A 27,296-nucleotide genomic window follows, 5' to 3' on the forward strand; every position below is an offset into this window, starting at 1 on the left:
TCAAAATACTAAATTAGCGGGTAGAATCTGTCTTCAGTCAAAACAGATTTCCCCATTACTGTGGTAGGAGATGACAGTTGGTCATCATGAAGGTCTATGGAGAATTGTAACTGTCCTTTCAGCAGAACTTGCAGCAGAATGTCCGTGTCTGCCTTTAGCTCTTCCCTCCATAGAATTTTAAAAGCACCAATTGTCATCTCCTATCTCCGTAATGGGAATCTCTCTTCAGGGAACATAGATTTTATCCATGAAGATCAGACCAGGAGGAGAAAGAAGCAGATATACCTGATATGATATATTACAAAGTTGTTGCTTCCATATTCGCTATTGAGTTATGAAATTAAAATTAAAATGAAGCCTACACTAAATCTGTACCAAGCTAAAAAATGGTATTAAATTTTAGGAACACTTTACCCAAAATATCCCCCACATCCGTCTACTGAGCCTATGCTTTGTGTAGGTAAGGGTCACTTTGTGCGGTACCGACACTCCAAATAATTAGGTACCTTGAAATTCTTGGCAGTGAGCACTCCTGTTGTTAAGACTAATAATTGCTTTTAATTATTTACTGAAGGATCTATACTAATTAAGTTCGGGTAGTCGTGAAACATCTGGAATACTGGGGATTTGCCATAAATTGTGTACATGGGGGAACTAGAAACCATCACGGTTAGAACAAAGAGCAGAGCCGGTAAGGCGAGTGACGCAAAACTTTTTGATTACAACAGCATGCTTAATGGTTACAGAGTGGTCTTCCTTTGAGCGGAGGACTATGGATTATGTCAACAAGTCTACCAAGTCAGCTGTCACTGATCATACGGGGTCTCTGGGAGGTTACAGTCCCCCACGGTCTGCACTATCTAGGTGTTTTATGTAGCAGACACCATATACTTCTGAGTATCTATGGGCCCTTGCTGCTGCTTCACTACAACAGTATCTTCCCATTTCACGACCTGTCTGACTGCCAGCGGCTGCAAACATGTGGCCTGCACATTGCCAACCACACTACACAAAAGTCCTGGACTATCGAGTGGTCAGCGCAGTCCCATTCTTTCACAAGAAAGAGTTCGTCATTAGGACCCCTGTACTTTAACTTGCATCAGTAGCACAAATGTCAGTGAAAATTCACAAAAGTTATATTATTCTGCAATTAATTGTGGATCAGTTTACAGTGTTTCGCCGTCTGATGTCACCTCCTCGGCACTGGCTCTCAAGTTGCTGTAGTCCTGTGCAGACTCTCTTTCCTCCTCGGTTTTTCTGCCTCCCAAGTGAGCAACATCTCTTACTACTCAACTGCTCCTCTACCCTGTGACAACCTCAGGCCATGTGTGCAGCACCTCCTCGGGGGCTCTGGTCTCCTCAGAAGCCCATGGACAGTCCCACGGCAGCTTCACTCCACTAAATCACCCTGATGTTAATTTGAGACTTACCTCATGCAGTCACACCATATTCTTCCCCCCATTTGGTGGGTTTGCCCTTGGAAATTTGCCTTCTGCACTTTCTTATCATATTTGTAGCCCATTTCTTTCAACACAACACAGTGCCGTATGCGGATAAGACCTGCACTGACCCTGGAATCTTATCAACACTTTTGATGAAGGGAAAAAAGACAAAAAAACACATAAAATACATTTGTCGCACTCCATACAATACGCAGCTTACCTCTTGTTCACTTGCGAAGACGGGGTGAAGGTAACCTCAAGATCAGAGTCATCATCCTCTATCTCCTGAACAGATGGAAATGGAACAATTATTGCAAATAACAACCAGCGTGCTGAGAGCTTTCTTCTAAAAAAAAAATCACTATAAAGATGTATAAGTACCAATCACCGATCGGGGGGGCGGCACTTGTTTAATAGAAGAGTGGGCTGCCCCAGACTGGTGATTATACTAAACCTTGATGAAAATTTCAAACCAACTTTTGCTGCGAGGTTGGGTCCTTTCGGAGGACATTAGGGTTACTTATGAGCACTAGTGATACTAACTTATGGCATTCTTTGTAAAATCAGCAATCTGGGGCTGCCCAATTTCTATTATTAATTCATGAAAATAAAAATGCACAGAATTTGGACCTTTTGAAGCTGAAAAAATGAAGCTCACACGTGTATTGTCAAGAGGTCTGATCACCGTCTAGAAAACTTTCATGATGTAAGAGGAGAACAAAATATACACCTCTGGCAAAAATTAAGAGACCACTGCAAAATGTTCAGTTTGTCTGATTTTTCTCTTTATAGATATAATTTTGAGTAAAATGTTAATTTTGTTTCTTTTTTTCTGAAAAAGGAGAAATGATCAAAATTAAAAAAAAAAAAACCCCAGTGCTTTCAGACCTCGAATAATGCAAAGAAAACAAGTTCATAATCATTTAGAAACAACAATACTAATGTTTTAACTCAAGAAGAGTTCAGAAATCAATATTTTGTGGAATAACCATGATTTTTAATCACAGCTTTCATGCGTCTTGGCATGCTTTCCACCAGTCTTTCATACTGCTTTTGGGTGACCTTATGCCACTCCTGGTACAAAAATGTAAGCAGTTCTTCTTTGTTTGATGGCTTGTGACTATCCATCATCCTCTTGATTAAATTCCAGAGGTTTTCAATGGGGTTCAGGCCTGCCCATTACAGGGTTTTGATGTGGTGGTCTCTTAATTTTTGCCAGAGCTCTGCATATTTTAATTCTAATTTAGCGATAATACAGATGTAGCCTTTCTTAAAGTAACAAAGATATCACGATACAGAAAGATATCTACAAATTCAATGGCTTTCTGCATCCTGACACCTTCTTGTGTGTAAATTTACGGAAGGCTTCATCTGGAGCTATAAGAAAGACAGGCTGAAGTGGGCGCTCTATGTTGTCTCACGTCTCTTATATTTTCATCTACTTTGACTGTTTTTCCCATAAACAATAAGTTCTTTTTAAAGGATGTTGTCCAGGCGTAATATGAAAGCCTGCAGTTACTCAGTGTGACTGAAGACTTCTGAAGCTTGACAGCGAATGGGGAGCATGCATTCAGAATTTTCCGGTATTGAAACGGGCGATCACATGATTTGCATACTTGCAGTAATGTGCCGACTAGACATGCTCGTCCTCCGTCAATACAGGTGTACAGAGAGAGGTTGAGCACGTCTAGTCGGAATGTGAGCGGAAGTGCAAATCGTGAACCAACGGTCATATGAGAGAATCCTGACAACAAGAAGATTCTAAAATGAGAAGCATGATGAAGACTATATATAAATACAAAAGTAAACAACTCTAATGAAAAATAGATCAAACCATATAAAAAGTACAATACAAGGAATCCATAAAGGTTAAGAATCAGTCAAAAGTATAGACGTATGTTTCACACAGCGTGCTTCATCAGGGACCACTGTACACGCTATCCGGATTCAGATAAGGTGACTGTAGACATTCATTCCAAGCCTGGGCAACCCCTTTTAGGACGTAAACAACCTGCTCCAATAACCAGGATCGAAGATAACTCTGACCCCATCTGTGTAACTTGTGTTGAACTGCAACCAAAGGATAAGAGGGAGACAAAACACAGATCCGTTTGCCTCCAAATTTACTTCTTTTTAAGGCCTCTATTTTTCAGGTGTTCTGTCTTTTTCGCGGATAGAACAAGTACCCATTATTGTCTAAAAAAAGGAGACATGTCTGCTTTTGAGCCGAGTCGAAAACCAAAAATTTCCATACAACTCTATGAAAATCATTCCGTGTGCTATCCATTTTTAATATTCCATTGGGTAGGAGAAGCTTTGCATTATTTTTTATTTTTTAAGTTTAGGATGAAAAATTATTGATTGTAAAAATGGGCACACTGGTCAAACACCGATCCAATTTAATGATGGAAATAGGTCTGTATCTTTCACTTACGTAAAAAAAAAAATGGATGCCTGAATGAAGACTAAGGGTGAATTTTTACAAAATGGAACGGCTGATGATAAACTGTGCGGCAGGACATAGTCCTTATGCACAAAGCCGATGGTACTCTATGTGACGACGCACATTGCTCCACGGAGAGCACGCGGCAGGAAATGTACCGCTGACTGCCATACAAAAAGTTTTCCGAAGTTACTTGCGCAAAACTACATCCAACTCATTTGTTTCCAAGGATTCAATCTTCGGAGGGGGTCCAACCTACCTCGGAATAATTCTTTGCGGGGACTTTTCTGGAAGAAGGTTGTCTTGACGACGAAGATTTAAATGCTGGAGAAGGAGAGAAACATGAGCGAACGTTCAAGATGTCATTTTCTTCTTAAGTACAGACACGGAAGCTTATGTTGTAGCATGCACGATATGAAGTGTTCTTGTAAAGTGAATTTCGTCTCAAAATAGAAGTTTTTGTGAACGGCAATCATCCAAAGCCCGTCCGTGGCGTGCAATTAGGTTGGCACAACAGTAATTACAACAAACAAAGCTTAAATGGCAGAAATAATAAGAAATGATTGCGGCTAGCTTAGGAATACTTAGGACAACCAAAAGCTTTTTTCTTTGCGGTTTCTGTTGCTGATGAGTAATCGTACAGACAGTACAACACTGATTACTGAAAATGGCTGTCCACTTTGCGGCAAGTTCAGCAAAGAAATGTTTTTTTCACTTTATTATTCTGTCTGAAAGCTTAGATTCCCCTAGTTCAGTATCAGAAAACCCTTTATTAAAGTTAAAGAGAACCTTTTACTTGATTTTTAAGTAGCCCCTGCAATAGGTGCCACTCCACTGATTCTGGAACAGTTTTTCTTTTTCTTCTGTGCCCCTGTGTTCAAAAGTTACGCCCCCGGTAGTAATGGTGCAAATGTTCCCTTCAATCATCTGGGCGTGTACCATAGAACTTCTCTGTGGGCGTGGCCATGTCTTGATTGGCCAGTGTCAAGAGGATAAAAAGCAAGCGCCCACAGAAAAGTTCTGTGTTGGTTGAAGGGTAAATTTGCATTACTTTTATGCAGGGCATAACTTTGGAATGGATTGACACATGAAAAAAAAGAAAAACTGTTCCAGAATCAGTGGAGCAGCAGCAAAATAAGGAGGTACTAAATTTAAATTAAAAAAATCAGTGATCGCTCCCCTTTAAAACCACTAAAACCCACATTTGGACAAACCACTCCAACTTCATTCAAAATGTAGTAGGACAAACTTATCGGGTATGTCTCTGCTTTCTGCACTCTGGAAAAAAAGCTGATTTTGAAGGAGGAAGCAGTTGCCAGCAAAGCATTTCCTCTACAACAAGTGCTGAGGTTTAGCAGCTATACAGACGAACTGCAGTCCGTGATACGAGGCCGACTGTAGTCAGCCAGTATAGGAGAAACTATACAGATTGGCACTAACAGTTCTGGCTTTCAGACAGGTGTCAATCTGATATTGGCATGAGATCTATTCTACAGTCAACCCATACACTAAAATGAAAAACGGTTTTCACAACTTGCCAGAGCAAAATTTTAATTAAAAAAAACAAACAAAAAAACAAGCGTTAAGACCCATTTAGATGGGACGATCTGGGCCTGTTAACAAGAGCTGTCCGATTATATACTAGCCAAGCAGTATCGGCCTTACTACACCGATGCGAACAGAACAATCATACGATCATTCCGTTACCACAGTATATAATTCCGTAGTAAGCATATTGGCTAAGGGGTGATGTGATGCCGACAGATGATTTTTATGGTAGCATAACAGGCGCATCCTACAAGCTGGGGTGGCGGTTTGAATTGGTAAGTAACATTTATTTCTTTATTTTTCTAAAGACTTTTTTGTCCTGGAACATTTTGTAAAAAGTACGGAAAGTCCTTTAAGACTATATAGTCATATTTGGGCAATTATAAGCTGAAGTTGTGTTCCCACAGTCCAGCATTAAAGAAGTTGTCCACTACTATAAAGTTTTTTTTTTTTTTTCATAAATCTTGCTATTATGTGCCACTGAAAACATCTACTGTGTTTATTTTAACAATATTACCTGTTATCATGCTGTAGCAGCACATCTTCAGTGCTGGATTCAGCTCTCATGGGGTTAATCGACTACTTCCTTATTGTGCCCTAATACTACAAGTTCCATGATGCTTTGCACTGTCCTCTAAGCCCGAACTTAGCACACCCACTCCAAAACACACCCAAACCCCTCCCTCCTCTCCCTCCTCTCTCTTCAGGCTGATGAGGAGAGGTCACATCTTGGTCACAAGCTGTAAAGCAGCACCAAGAACTGCACAACCATGGTGATCAAGCTTTTAGCTTTTTTTCTTTCTCATCTATTTCATAGTATATATAGTTTAGTATACATATGATATACTGTAAAGAGATCCTACTGCGTATATGTCTTAGATATGTAAATTACACAGTACATGTGTGGTTATATGTGTCCATCTACATACGCTTGTGTGCATGTATATATTATGTGTGTTCTTATTTTACACTATTTGTGCTCATATACAGGAGAGGCCCCAGTTTCAGAAACAATATATGGGCCATTTGCAGAAATAACAGCTCATCCTAAGTCACAATTCCACCTGCTTTCGAGGTAGAAATGGCCCCCATTGCATTTTAGCTGCACAGATTGCACCAATATGCGATCACACCTTTTATATACACACCAATATATACTTCTATGTGTATGTATGGAATAAATTATTTATTCATATACATACACTTTAATATTTTGTTGCAGTGATATATACATACATATAGAACTTTTAAGGGTTTGTCCACTATTCTAACAACCCCCTCTCAGTCTGTACGTTTACTAGATTCCAGTGCCTGCACGTTCCAATAGTGTCGGCGCGGTGTCTCGCAGCGATTGTACCTGTGGTCAATCAGTGGCCGCATCACTCTCACCACCTTCTAAGCAAACTCTTATATCTGTAGGAAGTGAGTGTTGCTGCATTTTTTTTAAGAATTACCAAATGTAAGCCACTTCTTCCTAAGGCGAAGACAGTGAAGCAGCCACTGATTGTCCACAGGGTTCACATAATGACACTGACACAAATTCTCCGTGAGAGAAACCGTGGTGACAACATTGGGAGTATTCAAATCACATCCTTGTATTCACTCTCTGAGTGTAATATGAGTAACCAAAAATCTGCATTCACACTGAGAAATTACAGATTTGTAGACTGTAGTCTACACTGTGCATTTTATAGATTCAAAACAGTTTTAGTATCATATATTAAAGGGATTGTTCAGTACTTGTCCATTACTTTATATTTATGGTCTTTACTTTGGTTATGTCATCACTGGGATTGCGATAACCATATCTTCCACCCTCACCGATGATGCGTTTTTATAGAAAAAAAACTGAAAAAACACCCACCACCATCAGGGTGATAAAGGGATCCAAACCCTAACCCTACCCCTAACCTCACCCCTAACCGTTTAATGAACATTTTCTGACAGTCATAGTGCCACGATATTTCAGTGCCACGTATTTCAGTGCCACGTATTTCAGTGCCACGTATGTAAGTGCCACGTACGTAAGTGCTACGTGCCACGTATGTAAGTGCCACGTATGTAAGTGCCACGTATGTAAGTGCCACGTATGTAAGTGCCACGTATGTAAGTGCCACGGATTTAAGTGCCACGTGCCACGTATGTAAGTGCCACGTATGTAAGTGCCACGTATGTAAGTGCCACGTATGTAAGTGCCACGTATGTGCCACGTGACACGTATTTCAGTGCCACGGATTTAAGTGCCACCTATTTCAGTGCCACGTATATAAGTGCCACGTATGTAAGTGCCACGTGCCACGTATGTAAGTGCCACGTATGTAAGTGCCACGTATGTAAGTGCCACGTACGTAAGTGCTACGTGCCACGTGCCACGTATGTAAGTGCCACGGATTTAAGTGCCACGGATTTAAGTGCCACGGATTTAAGTGCCACGTGCCACGTATGTAAGTGCCACGTATGTAAGTGCCACGTATGTAAGTGCCACGTATGTAAGTGCCACGTATGTGCCACGTGACACGTATTTCAGTGCCACGGATTTAAGTGCCACCTATTTCAGTGCCACGTATATAAGTGCCACGTATGTAAGTGCCACGTGCCACGTATATAAGTGCCACGTATGTAAGTGCCACGTATTTAAGTGCCATGTATGCAAGTGCGATGTATGTAAGTGCCACGGATTTAAGTGCCACGGATTTAAATGCCACATATGTAAGTGCCACGTATTTCAGTGCCACGTGCCACATATTTCAGTGCCACGTACGTAAGTGCCACGTGCCACGTATTTCAGTGCCACGTATTAAAGTGCCATGTATTTCAGTCCCACTCCCGTGTAGCGGTGGGATATGGGGTAATAAGGGGTTAATGTCACCTTGCTATTGTAAGGTGACATTAAGCCGGGTTAATAACGGAGAGGCGTCAATAAGACGCCTATCCATTATTAATCCAATACTAAAAAAGGGTTAATGAAACACACACACATTAGGAAAAAGTATTTTAATATTCTTCATTTAACCATACTTACCATACTCCAGCACCTGCAAAAAAGTAAAATAATAAACCGTATACTACCTGTCCGCTGTAGTCCAATTAATAACGAGTGTCCCACGACGATCTCCCCTATAGAACAGTGACATTGGGTGGTGTCACTGCTCTATAGGACCCTCAGTGACACACTGACAGAAGACAATGGCTCCTGTAGTGCATCACTGAGGTTACTAAAGTTCACTGGTCTCACTTTATGGCAAAAAGCTGCGTGGGAACTTTCTCATACAGCATGCCATAAAGTGAGACTAGGGACTATTTTCTCACAGGGGTGTAGGAATACATTGTGGGGAATACATTGTGGAAGGATACCTTCCTCCCCTCATTGTGTTCCTGGAGCCCCTGGAGAGTGGTTGCATCAGCAGAGGCTCCTGCTCTCCACGGGAGATCGTCGTGGGACACTTGTTTTAATTGGATTTCTGCGGATCAGGGAGTATATTGGTTGTTTATTATTTTAATATTTTTTACAGATGACAATGGCTTCGGGGATCAAAGTGACAAGTGATGGTGAGTATGTAATCTATGTTATATGTACTGTATGTCTGTTGTATGTACGTACTGTATGTGGCATGTTTCATGTCGCATGTCACATGTTGCATGTCGTCGCATGGTGCATGTTGACGCATGGTGCATGTCGATGCATGGTGCATGTCGACGCATGGTGCATGTCGTCGCATGGTGCATGTCGTCGCATGGTGCGTGTTGCATGTCGTCGCATGGTGCATGTCTCATGTTGACGCATGGTGCATGTTGACGCATGGCGCATGTCGACGCATGGTGCATGTCGCATGTTGACGCATGTGCATGTCGTCGCATGGTGCATGTCGTCGCATGGTGCATGTCGTCGCATGGTGCATGTTGTTGCATGTCGTCGCATGGTGCATGTTGTTGCATGGTGCATGTTGTCGCATGGCGCATGTCGTCGCATGGCGCATGTCGTCGCATGGCGCATGTCGTCGCATGGCGCATGTCGTCGCATGGCGCATGTCGTCGCATGACGCATGTCGTTGCATGGTGCATGTCGTCGCATGGCCATGTCGCATGTCGTCGCATGGTGCATGTCACATGGTGCATGTCGCCGCATGGTGCATGTCGTATGGTGCATGTGGTCGCATGGTGCATGTGGTCGCATGGTGCATGTTGCCGCATGGTGCATGTCGTAGAATGGTGCATGTCGCATGTCGTCGCATGGTGCATGTCGTTGCATGGTGTTGTATGTATGTATGTATGTACTGTGTTTTTTTTTTTTACATTCAACACATTAGCCGGATGATGGGACTACTACTGTCCCATCATTGGCTAATGTGTCACTCACTGTCAGTGTAGCAGGCAGAGCCCGATGGGACTTGTAGTCCCATCGGACGATGCCTGCACACACACGCACAGCGCCGGCACACACACACACGCACAGCGTCGGCACACGCACACACAGCGCCGGCACACACCCACACACACACAGCGCCGGCGGGCAGAAGCACCGGCGGTCACAAGCGCCGGCGGGCAGAAACACCGGCAGACCCCCGGCGACCGAAGCACAGCCCAGCCACACACCATGATCCCAGCACTGAGCAGTGAGCACACACAGCCCCGCCCGCCCCCAGCACAGCCCCGCAGGCAGCCCCCAGCACCGCCCACAGCCCAGTCACTCTTGCTGAGTGACTGCTGACTGTGGGGGCTGGTCACGCCTGCTGCTGACGTCACGTCAATTTTCAGAGCCTGGAAATTGACGTGACGTCGGCGGAAATGAGCGGCGGCTGCAGTCTGGGGGTCATGTGACCCGGACTCAGCAGGAGGAATAGCGCCGCTCACAGGCGAAAACGTCAACAGAAGGTAATGGCACAATTCATTAGGGGCCCCGGGGGGGTACATTGGGGGGTTAATTGAAAGTAGTGGACAACCCCTTTAAGCAAAGTTTTCTTTTTTGTTTTTTTTTAAAAAAGGCTCCCCTTGGCCACCTTGAGAAACAATTTATCAAAGGTGGAGTTCCTATAATTTTCCATTTGGCCCATATTAAAAATAAGGCTTCCCGGGTATAATACAGAAAACATATTGAAATTCGATTCTTTTAATACAGTGTTTCTTTTTAGCCTTGAGAGATACTTGGCTAAGAAACCCTGGTCTGGTCATGTCATACCATTCATTTCAGGTTATCTTAAGCAAAGAGGAAATGTAAGGAAGAGAAATATCTGTGCTTCAGGCTAAAAGTTTACATTTCATTTTGAGCTCCAGACGCTTCAGGTAATGTCCTATTGTAGTCACCTGATGTGACGCTGGCTAGTCACTTTTCATGGACAAGCCATGAGACAGGGGAGTAAAGAAGTCCAGGGTCAAATACCAAGAGTGTCTGAGGTCAGGCAACAAAGATCAGAGTACAGCACAGGCAAAGGGGCAAGACAGACGAATAGTAAAATGGCAAAGTCCGAGTTCAGGAAATAAACATCGGAGTACATCAAAGGCAAATGGGCAAGACAAACGAATAGTCAAAAAGAAAAGTCCAAGGTCCAGCAACAAAGATCAGAACAGCAGGACACAGAGCACAAGGAAGACACACCACTGAGCAAAGCTATGACTGGCAATGGTCTAACTCAGCAGGCCTGGATTGCTTGGGCTGCTGTACAGTCCTTAATTTGCATGGGGATAGTCCAGCACCCCCCACCCTTTGTTTGGGCGGCCATTCTATCATTCACACAACAGACAGCCTAGTACACCTCTGAAATCCAAAGGGCGGCTGAGAAGTCACTCACTGCGTTCCCAGGACACAGAGTGTCGGATTCATGATGCCTGACCTGTACAGTCAATGACAGACCTGTGGTGGTCAGGTGACTGAAGAATGGGACATGATGACTTCCTCTCTTGGAACAGATCATTGGAGTCCTCAACACATTTTCCCGCATGTGCGACTATGCCTCATTTTATTCCCTTAAAACAGTCTTTGATGTTTGAATGCGTTTGTAGAAGATGGGTAACCCCTTTATGATTTACTGTTGAGTTCTTCTTGACCACCGATACCCCTTATTTTCACCTGAAAACCCAGCATGTATTTCGATATCAGAAATTTTATATTCTATGAATCCTAAAACAGTGGCACCTTTACAATCACCAAGCGCTTCCGATACGAACCATACTACTGCCAATCCTCATCTACGGGGATTATGTGGCTGCGTGCTTGATTTTTTTCTCCCTGTTTGCAATTATGAGGGATGTCATAGTCAATGAGCATAGCAAAAAAAATATGTTTTTTGCTATCTTCATTGACTATGATAATGCAATATTTGTCCTTTCACCATCTATCTATCATTTACTAGAACACGTGTGCTTCATTCATGCTCCGAACCCAGTCGTTAGCCAGAGAACATTACATTGCCGGGGTACAGATCACCACTGTCATAGCTTTGTACTAAGCTTGTACCGGAACATTTTCAATTTAACGTTACATAACCACAGCGCGAAACCAATCCGGCTATTTGTGCTTTTATGCAATTTATTTCAATTTTTATCTCCTCTTTTGCTGCAGCCATTTTCCTCATGTTGCTATAGACGTTCTCTGCAAGTTAAAGACAGATAATGACATTGAGAATTTAAAGGGCCACTGACATTCAAGTCCAGGCGCCCTGCCGTGCACTTTCACCGTGTGGTCACAGACAAGTTCGCCGGTGTCTGATTGCGTCTGCGGAGCTGGAAGCAGGAACCTAGAAGTACGTATGGAGCACCGTACGGCAACCTCGGTGGGATGCCCATATATCGGCAGAATGGAGGGTCTCCTGTGGCACTTGCCTAAGGAGTAAGTGGAGAGGGGGGCATGCATCAGAGTGGCTATTTTCACTGTAGTTTTATGGCAGAAACACTAAGCCATTTTCAGCAAGTCCAAAACCAGAACGATCAGAACGGCAAACATGGTCTCTTCTATTCTCAAGTATGAGAAGTAGGGGACGACCATTCTCCCAAGAGGTCGGAGTCCTAGAAGTGGATCGGGCACTGATTATACCTTTACGACAATTACTTTCGATACAAATGTCCCAGATAAAGATAACACACTCACCCCGATTCATCAAGACCGGATATTTTCTCGTCGGTCTTGATGAGGTGGCATGTAGAAGTCACACATTTCTGATTCATTAAGAGGGACATGCCTCTTAATGAATTAAAAGCTACTGACAAGTGGCGTGAGCCTACGTGCATCACGTCACAAATCTTACTCCAGTCGATGACTGGAGAATGATTTCTGGCGTAAGGAACGCCACAGATCGTCAGGAAAACACCAAACGTTGCAAAAAATGTTTGCAACTGCTAGTTGTTTGAAACTTTTCAAAGCGATTTATTCCAGAATTTTGGCAAAATTCTACCGGTACATCATATGCTGGCTCCCTGACTTTGATGCAAGCTCACATGCTGAGCCCGCATATTTCACAGCACATGACTACTGATTTCATCAGCCATCATGTGCCTCTAACAGCCGTGGGTGGAGTGGAGATCCGTCTGCGGCTGCTAACCAGCAGGGGTGACATGATCACGGGGTGCCGATGGGTTGTCATGACAGCCGGGGGTCTGCTAAATATATTGATTTTCTCTATTCATCGCAGTGCTGAACCCAGCTATGTACAGTACCATCGATCAGACAATCGCAGCTTCAAGTCCCCTAAGGGGACTATCGAGTACAATAAAATAAAGTTTTTAAAAATATGAAACCCCCACAAAAGTGCAAACCACCCCCCTTTTATTGTTAAGTTCGTAAAAAAAATCCAATCTCTCAAAATATAAAATAAATTAATTTGATAAATGGCAAAATGAGAATAAAAATCGAAAAGCCAGAATTACAGTTTTTTGGCTGCTGAAACACTGTAAAAAATGAAATAAAAGGTGATTAAAGCATTGTATGTACCCCAAAATGGTAACAATAACAATAATGGCAACACAAAAAAAATTTTTTTTTGCTTTTTTTTTTTTTTTTAACAAATTTTGAAAAAAAATTTCACCAGTTGAAAAAAAACCTATTCAAGTTTGGTATCTGCATAATTGTACCGAGCTGGAAAATCATATTGCCAGGTCTGTTTTACCATATAGTGAACATGGTATAAATAAAAAAAACAAACCAAACAACTATTAAATCGCACTTTTTAGCAATTTCAACGCACTTGGAATTTTTTCCCGCTTTCCAGTTCATCACTTGATAAAATGAATAATGGCAACCAAATATACTACTCGTCCCTAATAATGGCAACCAAATATACTACTCGTCCCTAATAATGGCAACCAAATATACTACTCGTCCCTCAAAAAACAAGCCCCCATACGGCCATATTGACAGAAAAATAAAATAGTTATGGCTCTTAAAAGAAGGGGAAGAAAAAAACAAAATCGCAGAAAATGGCCAGGTCATGAAGGAGTCAAGATTTAATCAGACCCTTGAGATTGGTTAACTCACCAAACAATCCTTCTAGTGTAAAACCGTAAATATAAGACAACGAGGAGGGACGAGAGGGAGATGTAACTTGAAATTGTGACTTAGAACGAGTTGTGCGTTCCTAATCAGAAGTATCTTGCCTAATATGTTACAGGGAACCTGTCATGTCCCTGGACCCTATTAACTGGCAGATATGGGGTTAGTCTGCAGGTTTAATAGCGTTGTAAAACTGTCCGGCTGCTGCACTGAGAGCCCGGCTACTGGGAGGAAATTAACTTTATTCGTCCCTGCAGCCTCTGGCTTTCAGTTATAGGCGTGGCATCAGTCACCACTCAGTATATAGTGAGTGGCAGCTGTAACCGCGCCCCCTGGCACCGACTGACAGCGGGCTTAGCAGTCCATCAGTACAGAGCTGGATGTCAGTCAGTACTGGGGCGTGGTTACAGCCATTGTTCACTATGTACTGAGTGGTGAATGGAGCCACACCTATAACTGAAAGCCAGATGCTGCAGGGAGGAATAAAATTAGTTTCCTCCCTGCGGTTGGGCCTTGAGTGCTGCAGCCGTAAGGCTTCAGAACCTGATTACCATGCAGATCAACCCTTTATATGCAGATTTATAGGTTTTTCAGACATAAGTTCCATTTAAGCCAGTTATGTCTCCCTCCTTTTGGTCCCCTTCCTCTCTTACAGCATACATTTTCACACAGAAAGAGACGAGAAGCTGCAGTCTCATCTCCCTCTCCCCCCTCCTCAATGTCTTTTACTTATGGTTTTACACCAGATGGATTTTTTGGGTGGTGGAAGCGGTGAGTGAAATTGCTATCTGCCGTCACTGCAGTTCTTACTTGAAATCTGATAATTTTGCAGAATATTTTAAAGTTTAACTGCCTGCATGTTTCCTCCTCGCATCATTTCTGCATATCTAAGCGGTATGCATGTATCATTCTCCTGCAGCATGATGATATCCACCAATGAATGATGTCCAGAGAGGATGACATGGTACTTTTCCAATCTACCTGTGATAATCTATGTTCACACATCGGTGATTTTTTGCGGACCGAGTGGTGACGTGTACCATGTTGATTCCGAGTGCATTGTCCTTTGATAGGAAGTGGAGAATTTAATTCTTCTCACCAGAGAAAAACTGATGAAACTCTGACCAAACTCTGATGAAAATCTGATCAAAATCACTGATAAAACTCAGACCAATTTTCTAGTACGAAAAAACCACTGACGTGTGCCCATGTAATAATCACTCATCATTTTTTCCTGTCTTCTGCCTTCCAAAGTCTCTGTTCTTTTCACATCTCAATGTTTTATTTCACGTAGGTTGGGTTCAAACTTGGTTTTTGGCTTCCGACTCTGAAGACCAGCAACCCCAGAGTCTTAGTATGATGTGTTGGGGATTCGTGGCTGGGATGCCAAATTCAAAACAAAAAATCTATTTTAATTTGTAAAAATAGAAAAGTGATAGAAACAAAAAAAAAAAATAAAGTCCCTAAATCACCCTTCAAGATACCCCTTAATTGGGAGAGCAGCTATTTACAAAAGGAGAATTTCGAAACAATGGAAATCAATTGATGGATTTAATCTGAAAGTCTTTTTTTTTACCCTAAACAGTGCCTCCCTTGTCTGAAGGTTGAGACTGGTATTGCATCTCAGTATCGCACACTTATAAATGGAACCAGGATGAAACACCAGACCCGGCACATGGACAATGATGCAAGTCTCAGACCACAAAGGTGCCCTGGTGTTGTCAATTACCATAATTAGGTCTTTTGCTCTGTTCCGAGGATCGTTTCCACATTTGTACTGGAAGAAATGTGGCAGCAATTGTTCTCATCAAAATGATTTATCCCTCGATGGCGCCCATAACAAGTCTATGGAGCAGGTCATCATTGTGCTAAAGAACCAGATCAACATGTTAGGGCATGTTAGGTTAGGCTATGGGTTGAACTAGATGGACTTAAAGTCTTCCTTCAACCTTAATAACTATGTAACATCACTGATGAAAATCCCAACGCAGGTGTGAACTAAGTCTTATCATGACAACTGTAGACTTGTTCTTTATATTTTGCTGGAACATAACATTTCCAAAGATCAGTGAATTTCGATTGGCCAATGGGTTAAAGAATAGAAATGACTGGAGCCAGGTAGGGATGGAAGAAGAGGCTAATTCACCAATTAAGGGTAGTACTGAAATGGGTGGTGTGAAGTGGATGAAATGCTTACGATTCAACACAAGCGGGCTGATGAATGACTAATGCCCCATCATTAGGTCTCGCTCGTATGATGGCAGATGCCGGGGCTCTCGGGAAGGATTGTTGACAGACATTATTACGGCAGCATGCCTGATTACATAATCACTATGGATTACACAACGAGTAAATGAGAGAGAAAGCACGGAAGCCCAAGACAAGGTCATTTTACTGAAGGTCTCGAATCAAGAGAAGACCAGATGTTGTCATATCAGAGCTTCACATGCATTGCAAAGAGTAATTAACAAGAAAAGGGAAATATTCCAGAAAACTAACCTTCATGTCTAAGGGAGTTTATGGGTTCCCTGTGCTCACAGCAAAAAAATGGATTGTCATTATGATTTAAAAAGAGAAAAGTCAGTAGTTTGACAATAAATGGCTTCACCCAACTACTAACCATGAGTGGAGAAAATGTTTTGGTGTTATCATTCATATTATCTGAAAAAAAAGGCCAAGAAAGCAAAAATTCTGCTGGGGTATGTAAACTTTTGAGCACAACTGTATATAGTAACATTTCATGAGATCCAGGTTTTCTTGCCTTGTCCATGCATGGTTTGTTTCAGTAGCCCATTTATCATCAGACTGTCCTGGTTCCTCAACATCTGACGTGGACCTTGTTAATCTGGGCGACGTCCGAGCCGGCATGACTCTCTTTGTTCATGACACTCATGTTTATTGAGGTAGGCTATATATAGTGTTAGTATTCTTGCCCAAGGACCACTACTGGTATATTAGTTCCAACAGGGCAGAGCCAGGATTTGAACCCCTGTCTCCCAAGTTGGTGGTTGTGCACTTTAACCACTGCGCTATAACAGCCACATAAGGTAGGTATTGTAGTGTTAGGAGCATTGGTATAATTTATTTATTTTAATTTATTTTTTCCATAGGGCATAGCCGGGATTTGAACCCTAGTCGTAGGCTGTGCACTTGACCTTTACACTATACCAGCCACAGTCGCTCCGTTCCTGCGCTCAGTTGCATTCGTGTCTATCAAAACGTGATGGGCTGTACAAATGGGAAAGATAAACTGACAAGCTGTGCAGATCCGGGGATTAAACTCAAGGGCTGGGATAAAATGTGGGGATCTGCAGATGTGCGGTATAAACTGAGGGGCTGTGTAAATGGGGGGAATAAAATGAGGGGCTTTGCAGATGGGGTGAATAAACAGAGGGGATGTGCAGATGGGAAGAATAAACTGAAGTGCTGTGCAGGGGGTAATAAGCTGAGGGGCTTTGCAGATGGGGTGAATAAACAGATGGGATGTGCAAATGGGGGATAAACTAATGGGCTGTGTAGAGGGAGGGTAAAATGAGGGACTGTACAGATGGGGGAATAAAATGAGTGGCTGTGCAGATGAGGTAGAATAGACAGAGGGGCTGTGCAGATGGGGGAATAAACTGAGGGGCTGTGCAGGGGGGATAAAATGAAATGGGAGGTAGTGCGGGGGGGGGGGGGGGTATAAAATGAGTGGATGTGAAGGGGGACAGCAAAGTATATGAGAAGCTGTGGTGACCATACTGGATAGAGGGCTGTGGTGAATATCATACTGTTTGGAGTGTTGTTTGTGGGCCATAATACTGTATGGGGCGTTGTGGGGATCATAGTATACATGGGGGGTGTTACTGACATCATATTATTTATGGTGTTCTGTGGTGGACATCATACTATATAGAGGGGGCTGTGGTGGTGACCATACTATATACAGTACTGGAGGGTTTCTGTGGATATCATACTGTATGAGCCGCTGCGGTGACTATCATACTGTGTAGGGGGGTAATGTGAGGAGTGGTTACAGTTTGAAGAGGGCAGTTTGATGGACAGTATGAGGGCATAGTGTGAAAAGGGGCACATAATGGATATGGAGAGGGGACATTATGAAATGGAGGCACAATATGGGGAGGGATTAGCATGGTGGGGGGACAGTGTGGAAATATAGAAAGTGTGATGGAAAATTAGGGAGAGGACAACTGTCACAAGTGGGTCACATCCTCCTGGGAGATCGGGGGTTAGAAAATCACTACGTATTATGAATCGCAGACCTTCCATTTAGCCTGTGTGTTTAGGTTTCATATTAAATGATTTTGTTTCTTTTGATGCTGAAGAGGTTAACAACCCTTTCTATGCTGGTTAGAAACTTGCAGCTCCAGCTCATAGCTGATCCTGATCTGGTCATTTCCTCTCCCTATAAAATCTGTTCAGACCTTCTCTTCCTTGCCAGTGAAAGCTTTGCTTCCTAGTTCCCTGGAGTCGCTGTGCTGAATTGGAGATCGTTGTTGCTACTGAAGATTGTTGCATGCTGTTTTTGGGTGTATGCTTTCCTCACTGTCCTATTCCCATTTGGTTGGTACATTCCTATGCTTCCCTATATACCTCTCTACCTTTGGAGAGTGTTTGTATGTTTGTTGCTTTCTGTCTGTCTTACGTGTTTATACAATAGCATTTCTGTCCCAGGTCTTCTGGAGGAGGAGGGGACAGCTTAGGAAATAACAGGAGAACAGTAAGGATGGTGGCCCAAACCTTCTCACCTTAAGAGGTTCCCTTTGAAAGCAGGGATAGTTAGGGCCCCAGTCCTAGGAACGGTTCAGGGACCCTTTGGCTTATCATGAACAGTCAAAATGTGGCAACAACCATGGTATAGGCCATGGTTCATAAGGGGGAATGGTTTGGCGGTTATAGCAGATAATAGTATACAGTGTGGAGGCCATATACCATAGGAGGATTATTTAGGGTCAGATATTTTTATGCAGGAGGGCATTTTAATAATACTCTTATTTTAAGGGCACTGTGTCGGAATGTGCTGCAAAAGACAAGAGAAAAGGGAGGTCTGCAAAGAACAGATGAGGATGTGAAAAGTCATCATGCCATCTAGACAAGATGAAGATGAAAAGAAAGAAATTACTCTGGAGAAAATGTAATGTATAAGATACCTGTATGTAAATGTTTATTTGTAATACTGACTAATTATCATCAGTACTATGGTTCCTGTATGGTCCGTAGTCTGATCGTGGCTGTTAATAATAATAACTCCCAGTATCTCCTTACCATTGTTAAGGACATATTGGGGGTTGTAGGGCTGTAAATTCATGCAATACAATTGTTTATGGGGCTAACTTGATATTACAATTGATAGTTGTTCTAAGCTTGGTTCTAGTATTCAAGTACTCATGGTTCGGGTCATGTATTCACGTACTTATGGTGGATCTAATGTACTGATGGAGGTTCTGGTAATGTATTAATTTACTGACGGTGGTTCTGGTGACGTAGTCAAGTACATCTAGTGATGCATTTATGTACGAATAGTGGTTCTGGTGACGTATTCATGTACCGATTGTGGTTCTGGTGACGTATTCATGTACTGATGTTGGTTCTAGCGACATTCATGTACTGCTGGTGGTTCTGCTGGTGTAATTATTTACAAATGATGTTTCTGGTGCCATATTCATATACTATTGATGGCTTTGGTGCTCTAATTATATCCTGATGATGATTTTGGCTTTGTATTCATGTACTGATGATGGTTCTGGTGATGGCTATTACACCAGAGTCAATATCAATACAAAAATACAGCACCAGAAAAACCATCAGTACATGAATATGTCACCAGAATCTAAATGCATCACAAAAACCATCATCAGTATTGTGCAACCTGTATTTGTCACATGACGGATACAAAAACCATCAGACATATTCCTTTACTTGTAATGGGGGTCTCTTAATTTTCCATTAGGGTATTTGCCAAATGCTCGATATCTTAACTGAAACCAAATTCCCCCGATTATAGTTATGCTTTATTAGTTTCTATAACTATCCTTGGATTCCACATTTAAAATCTAGGACGTCAGGGATGAATATCGCTATTTTTTCCCCTGTATTGTGTAAATAATCAGAAAAAAATTATTGATTCTCTCTAATTTTGAAATTGAACTTCATGTTAAGTCACATCCCTAAAGTACACCACATTTTTTTTTTTACTTTTGATTAAAAAAAATTACGAAGCAAGTAAAAATTCTAGTGGAAGTAGTCATCAGAGGTTGCTACTTAACCCATCAAAGGGGAAGGGGGTAATGCATAAGGGGTCCTGTTAACTGAGCCATTCCTTTGCTTTGGGTTGTGGGGGCGCCAATGGCTTCATCTGCCTAGGGCAACAAAATACTTTGTCCTGGTGTTTGATGGGTAATAACTTGCCAAGACTGGACAATTCCTTTAACTATTTGTATATGAAGTGCTCACAGTTGCAGAAAAATTACGATTTTCAATACAGAAAAATATGGGGCTAAAATAAAGCATTCATGCGTTACACTAAATGGCTCAAATTGTAGTGAAAAATAAGGCGGATGTATTTATTCCACAGCATAGAAATTTCTAGAACATTCCGTGGCCTCTGAACCAGCTGCTGCTACAACGTACCTATGTGAGCTCTTAAGAGATAATCACCGTAAACGAGGATTGAGCTTTTATCAGAAACACTATAACGAGACGTTTCTCTTCATTTTGTCTCCCAGAAGCAGGAAGACAAGATTTACATCCTGGCCATTAACCAAATTGGCGTTTAAACAAAGAGCAGAAAATAAAACGTGAACTTCTAACCTTACGCTTCTTACAAGAAACGAAAAATCGACAGGACGGAGTTCCAAAATAACAAAAATACGATGTACCGAATGGCAGAAAAAAAGACCCGTAATATTGGATTACGGTACATTTGCTTGCGGTCTGTGACTGTGAAGATTTATATGAAGATTTAGCATTCATATTTATGCGAAGTTTCCCTTCAAAGACTATGTTCACACGCAGCTTCTTTGCATCATTTTTTTTTTTCAAAACCTACTCCCTTGGCATTACAAATTCTGTCCTCAAAAGGTAGGTTTTGGGTCATTTTTTTTGTGTGTGCGCATTACTTGTGGGATTTATCTACAGCACAAATTTTGGTCAAAACGAAAAACGCTGCAAAAATCAGCAAACAAAGTTTGTGGGTTTTTCTTCTTCACTTTTTCATTGATTGTATAGTTGAAAAATGGTGCAAAAACAATGATAGAATTGAGATGCTGCTGATTTAAAAAAATATTTTACAGGACGAGCTGCGGGAAGGAAAGACGACATTCATTTTACAATATAATGTAGAGAAAAAAAAAAAAACAGGAAAAAAATTCCAAGTGGGATGAAATGGTGAAAATGGTTTTTGCTACCATTGCTTTTTGGGTTTTATTTCTATGGCATTTATGTTACAGTAAAAATCACCTGGCACCTCATTCTCCGGGTCAGTGCTATAAAGACAATACAAAAAAAAAGAAAAGGTTGGGTTGTGCTGCCATTTTTGAGACCCTTAATGTTTTATTTTTCCATTTATGGGGCTGAGTGAGGGTCTGCTTTTGTTGCATGGTGAGCTGATATTTTGACATTTACATGAAAAATTACAATTGTTGAATCTTGATTTTTGTTCCTCTTTACAGCGTTTATTGTTTAACTTATTTAATTTGATATATCGGACTTTTATGAACACGGATTACCAAATATGTTTTTGTTTTCATTATTTTAATGGGGGGGGGGAGAAATGGATGAGATTCAAAATTTACATTTCTTTTAGATTTACTTTTTTTTTTTAGCCTTTTTTTTCTTGCAGAATTTTCCTGATCAAAACCGGACTCCTTTCGCAGGAAATCCGCTCGCGTTTTTTTCCCCTTTTTTTCCGGAGCGTCCCAATACAATAAAATATCGGAAAATTCGCAGATTTTCCCCAAAATTAATGAACATGCTGCGTTTTTTTCTGCGATGCGTTTTTTTTTTTTTTTGCGGAAAAAACGCAGCATGGGCAAGAAAATTGCGGAATGCATTAAAATAATGGGATGCTTAATGTAAGCATTTTTGCAGCGGAAAGCCGCTGCAAAAACGTTATAAAAATGCTAAATATCGGGAAAGTGGGCACATAGCCTTAAGGACCTTGAACCTAAGATTCTTATTGCAGTAATGCAATATATAGTGCAAAGCACAAAGTCTCCAATCATGCTCAGCGGACCAAGATGTCAGCCATGGAGTGTCATAGTAATGCCCGATGGTATCCCGCGATTCCAACGTGGTGGGCTGACGGAGTCAATGTGAGCGCACCGGCAATTACTCCATTTATATCCTGCTGTCAGAGATAATGGCATCTAAATAACTAACAGCATGGATCGGAGCTCAGGTCCTGCCGCTGCTCTTAGAGACAGACGCCGGTTATGTAAACAGTCGGCATTTACAATGGGAAATAAGCGGCTGATAGAATTGCAAGCGCCTCTGTTTATAAGGTCAGTGAGTGACCGACCTGGTCCCCCATAAGGGTCTAGAGGCAGCCCCTATAAGTGATCACTAAACTTGATAAACTTAAGGCCCCCCGACTACTAATGTTGGGTGAACCCACTCAGAGTGAGGTTTGGATGATGGTCTAATGTGTACGGGGGTGCTGGCCGAATGTTGGTTAGGAGAGCTGTCGATCGCGCATGTCCAATATGGAACTGCTCTCCCGGAGATAGCCCGCCGGCTGACGTGTTAGTTGGCGGCTTTCTCATAGAGAAGACAGGAGCAATCTACCGAACACAGGGATCCTATGCATTACAGAGTCAGCCGAGACGGCTGTTGGTCAGACGATAGACCGAAGCATCGTTTATCCGACAGCCGGCTCAAGTCTCAACTAGTGTTGAGCATTCCGATACCGCAAGTATCGGGTATCGGCCGATACTTGCGGTATCGGAATTCCGATACCGGGATTCCGATACTTGCCGCGTATCGGATACCGGAATCGGAAGTTCCAAGATTCAAAATGCAGAAATTCAGCCAATGAGAATGATTCCAAGTGTGGGCACATCCTGTTTAGCATGGAGGGCATGAAACTACTGGCAAGGCTGTGATTGGCTGCTGAAATGATGTCATGATGCAGTTTAAAAGTCGCTGGCGCCATTTTGCGATCACTCTGCTGTGAATTCAGTTAGTGACAGGACGCTGTTTGCTGACTGAGGGACAGTTTAGAGATAGCGATTTGCTTCTTTGTGCTTTCCAAAGGCTAATTTAGCAACCGCTGTGTTCACCTACTATTCACCTTGCTTTTGCCTTGTAGCGCTGTTTTCACAGCGATCTGCAAGGTCTGTGTGTGTGTGTGTGTGAGTGCAGCCCACTCTCTAGTCTGAGTGCAGCCACATAGGCCATCCATAGCTGGTTGTATTCAGTTCAGGGAGGGTGGTTCATTGCCTCATACTGTTCTTTTTTTTTTTTTTTTCCAAGTAGTGTAGTCTGCTGCTAATTTATTCAAAAAAATCCTATTAGTGTCTTTCCACCCGTCTCCAGCTAATTTGTGGAAAAACACTACATAGGATAACGTAGAGGAGGGTTTTTGGGCCTTGCAGCGCCGTTTACGGCTGTCTGCACGGTCTCCGTGTGACTGCAGCTCGCCCTGTAGTCTGTGAGCAGCCATAGCCTGGTTGTCTCCAGCTCAGGGTTGTTCACTGCGTCATACCGCCAAATCAATTTTCATTTAGTTTTAAGTAGTGCAGGCTGCTGCACATTTTTTCCAAAAATTCCTATTAGTGTCTTTCCACCCGTCTCCAGCTAATTTGTGGAAAAACACTACATAGGATAACGTAGAGGAGGGTTTTTGGGCCTTGCAGCGCCGTTTACGGCTGTCTGCACGGTCTCCGTGTGACTGCAGCTCGCCCTGTAGTCTGTGAGCAGCCATAGCCTGGTTGTCTCCAGCTGAGGGTTGTTCACTGCGTCATACCGCCAAATCAATTTTCATTTAGTTTTAAGTAGTGCAGGCTGCTGCACATTTTTTCAAAAAAATCCTATTAGTGTCTTTCCACTCGTCTCCAGCTAACTTGTGGAAAAACACTACATAGGATAACGTAGAGGAGGGTTTTTGGGCCTTGCAGCGCCGTTTACGTCTGTCTGCACGGTCTCCGTGTGACTGCAGCTCTATCCGTTGTCAGTTCAGCCCCCAAAAAATAAATAAATAATAAAGTTCACCAAACACACCAGTTACACCACTTTACATTTGTGTAGGCCACATTAGCTCATATTAAAGTCTAGTCCACACTTTAGAAAATTAGTGTTTCTTATACCTGTTAGGAGGAGTTGCTCAGGAATAAGCACACAAAGCCGTTAGTACTTTTCTGCTTATCTTTATCAGTCAACCAAGATGAAGAAGGCAGTGAGTAAGGCACGTGGGCGTGGGCGTGGGCGCGGAGCAGGGAGGGGACGTGGGGATTCTGTGCCTGCTGCGGGCACCGGTGACTCATCAGCACCCACTTTCACCAGGCAACAGTCGTTCATGCGCAGCTTTGTGTCAGAGCGCCGTACACCGCTGCTGCGTGAAGACCAAATTGAAGCCGTTGTCGGATGGATGGCAGCTAATGCATCAACTTCAATTAGTGCCACATCCTCTCAGACACAGAGCACTGGAGAGCAGCCATCTGTCTCTTCACCACCTGCCAAATTGCCCAGGCAGACAGAGAGCCCAGGACAGGAGCCGTCTCTACTTCTGTTCTCTGAATCTCTTGGCTTGGAAACAGGGGGCCAGCCAAGCAGCATTGGAGAAATGGAAGAAGAGGCAGGGTGCAGTGATGCCCAACAGCTTTTTCTCTCTTCCTCTGAAGAGGCGGGTGGGCCAGTGGCTCCGGTCACCACATCGCAGGCCGCATCAGCTGATGATGACACTCAGGTGCCACTTACTGGTGCGTGCTCTGCTGCTGAGACTACCCAGGAGGAGCAGTTGGGGGCAGAGGGTAGTGTAGATGATGAGGTCCTTGACCCATCTTGGCGTGAGGGACAGGAAGGTGGTGGGAGCAGCTCTGAGGAAGAGATTCCCCGTACGGCCCAAAGAGGGAGAGGGAGGGGGAAGACTGCGGATCCTGCAGCCTCCGCTTTGGCACCCGTTAGGAGCATGTCTCTTCCAAAAGCCAAAAAGGGCGCTCCCAAGACTTGCAGTGCCTGGTCCTTTTTTGACACAGTTGCAGATGACATTTGCTATGTCAGATGCAAGGTGTGTCATCAAAAAGTCAAAAGAGGTCGAAATGTCAGCAACCTCAATACCTCCAACATGTGGAAACATGTGCGCAACAGGCACCCGGCGGAGTTAGAAAAACACACTGAAGAGCTAGGCCAACCAACAGCGGCAGCTACCACCTCTTCAGCTCGTGTTGCCTCTTCCTCTAGCTCACACGCAGCTGGTTCGGCTTCCTCCCAGGATCGCCGTGGAAGAACCTCTGGCCCTGTTGTCCAGAGACCCGCTGTAATTCCACCCGCAGCACCACTTTCCCAGTCATCCACACACTCCCAGCCCAGTCTACAGCCATCGGTAGTACAGGCATGGGAGAAAAGGCGGCCTTTCTCGTCAAACCACCCACGAGCACAGGCTCTGACTGCAGGCATTGCCAAACTTCTGTCACTGGAAATGCTGTCATTCAGGCTGGTGGAGACTGACAGCTTCCGTGACTTGATGTCATTGGCAGTCCCACAGTACAATGTGCCTAGCCGCTTTTACTTCAGCAGGCAATCCGTCCCTGCCCTGCACAAGCATGTGGAGGGACACATAAAACACGCGCTACTGAACGCCGTCAGTAGCAAGGTCCACCTCACCACCGATGCGTGGACCAGTCAACATGGACAGGGGCGATACCTTTCCCTCACTGCCCATTGGGTTAATGTCGTTGAGCCGGGTACAGACCGTGCGAGTGGCGCAGGACGTGTCCTGCCCACTCCAAGGATTGCAGGAATCCATTCTGTACGCATTGACTCCTCCTCTTACACCAGTTCCTCAGAATCATCGCTGCAGGAGCCGTCACAGTCCACCTCCACATGGACCCGTGATGAACGTGTACCTGTTACGACCGACATGAGCACAGCCGTGGCCAAACGTCAACAGGCCGTCTTGAAATTAATTTTTTTGGGGAATCGTAGCCACACAGCGCAGGAGCTCTGGAATGCCATCAAGCAGGAGAGCGATGTGTGGTTTGTGCCAGCGAATCTCCAGCCAGGCATGGTAGTGTGTGATAATGGCCGAAATCTGGTGGCAGCTCTGGGCCTCGGCAACCTCACTCACATCCCATGTCTGGCACATGTGCTCAATTTGGTCGTGCAGAGCTTTTTGAGGGACTATCCGGATCTTGATGCACTGCTGCACAAGGTCCGCCTAGAGTGTGCTCACTTGCGGTGTTCCAGCACGGCAAAAGCGCGCATTGCGGCTCTGCAGCGCCGACACCGCCTGCCGGAACATCGCATCATATGTGACCTACCTACCAGGTGGAATTCCACGTTACATATGTTGGAGCGGTTGTGTGAGCAGCAGCAAGCTGTAATGGAGTACCAGCTGCTTCAGGCGCAAAGAAGTCGCACTCAGCGCCGTACAGACTTCACAACCACAGAGTGGGCCACTATGAATGACGTCTGCCAGGTTTTGCGTCCCTTTGATTATTCCACGCGGATGGCGAGTGCAGATGATGCACTAGTCAGCATGACTGTCCCCCTTATCTGCCTGCTTGAAAAATCACTGCAAGCGCTAAGGGATGATGTTGTGGAAGAGGTGGAGGATGAGGATTCACCATTTCCATCATCTTCTGGACAGTCAGCGCCACGTGGTTCCTCACAAACGCGTAGGCAGGGGACAGTTTGTGAGGAGGATGAGGAGGAGTCAATGGAGGAGGAAGACATCCGTCCAGAGGAGGGAGTTACCGAATTGTCCAGTACTCAGTGTGTACAGCGAGGGTGGGGTGATGACGAGCGGGCAGATATCACGCCTCCAGCAGGGGACAGCGTTTCTTGGGCAGTTGGCAGTCTGCAGCACATGGTGGATTACATGCTGCAGTGCCTGAGAAACGACCGCCGCATCGCCCACATTCTCAACATGTCTGATTATTGGGTGTTCACCCTCCTCGATCCTCGCTACCGGGACAACGTAGAAAGCCTCATCACACCGTTGAACCGGGAGCGAAAAATGCGGGAATACCAAGACACACTGGTCAATTCCATCATCTTCTCCATTCCAACTGAGAGAAGTGCTGCTAGTGCATTCCAAAGCAGCTCAGTGCGTCCAGGCAGTGGTGGAGGCTCTGCACAAAGAGGGAGCAGAAGAGTGCCTCTGCCCAAGGCAAGACCAGTATGGCCCAACTGTGGCACAGTTTTCTGTGCCCCCCACAAAAGTCTA

At 43.7% G+C, this 27,296-nt stretch overlaps 1 protein-coding gene across 2 annotated transcripts in view; it reads right to left on the reverse strand.

The window, feature by feature from the left end:
• Positions 1–27,296, reverse strand: part of MRE11 (MRE11 double strand break repair nuclease) — a 295,853-nt gene that overhangs the window by 60,696 nt on the left and 207,861 nt on the right. For both annotated transcript variants that reach the window (XM_077298437.1, XM_077298438.1), the window contains 2 exons: positions 4,145–4,209; positions 1,663–1,727 (listed from right to left, as the gene is read on the reverse strand). In XM_077298437.1, the coding sequence (XP_077154552.1) occupies positions 1,663–1,727; positions 4,145–4,209 (130 nt within the window). The remainder of the gene's footprint in view (positions 1–1,662; positions 1,728–4,144; positions 4,210–27,296) is intronic.

Source organism: Ranitomeya variabilis, chromosome 3 (genome assembly GCF_051348905.1).
Source record: "Ranitomeya variabilis isolate aRanVar5 chromosome 3, aRanVar5.hap1, whole genome shotgun sequence".
Classification (NCBI taxonomy): Eukaryota; Metazoa; Chordata; class Amphibia; order Anura; family Dendrobatidae; genus Ranitomeya; species Ranitomeya variabilis.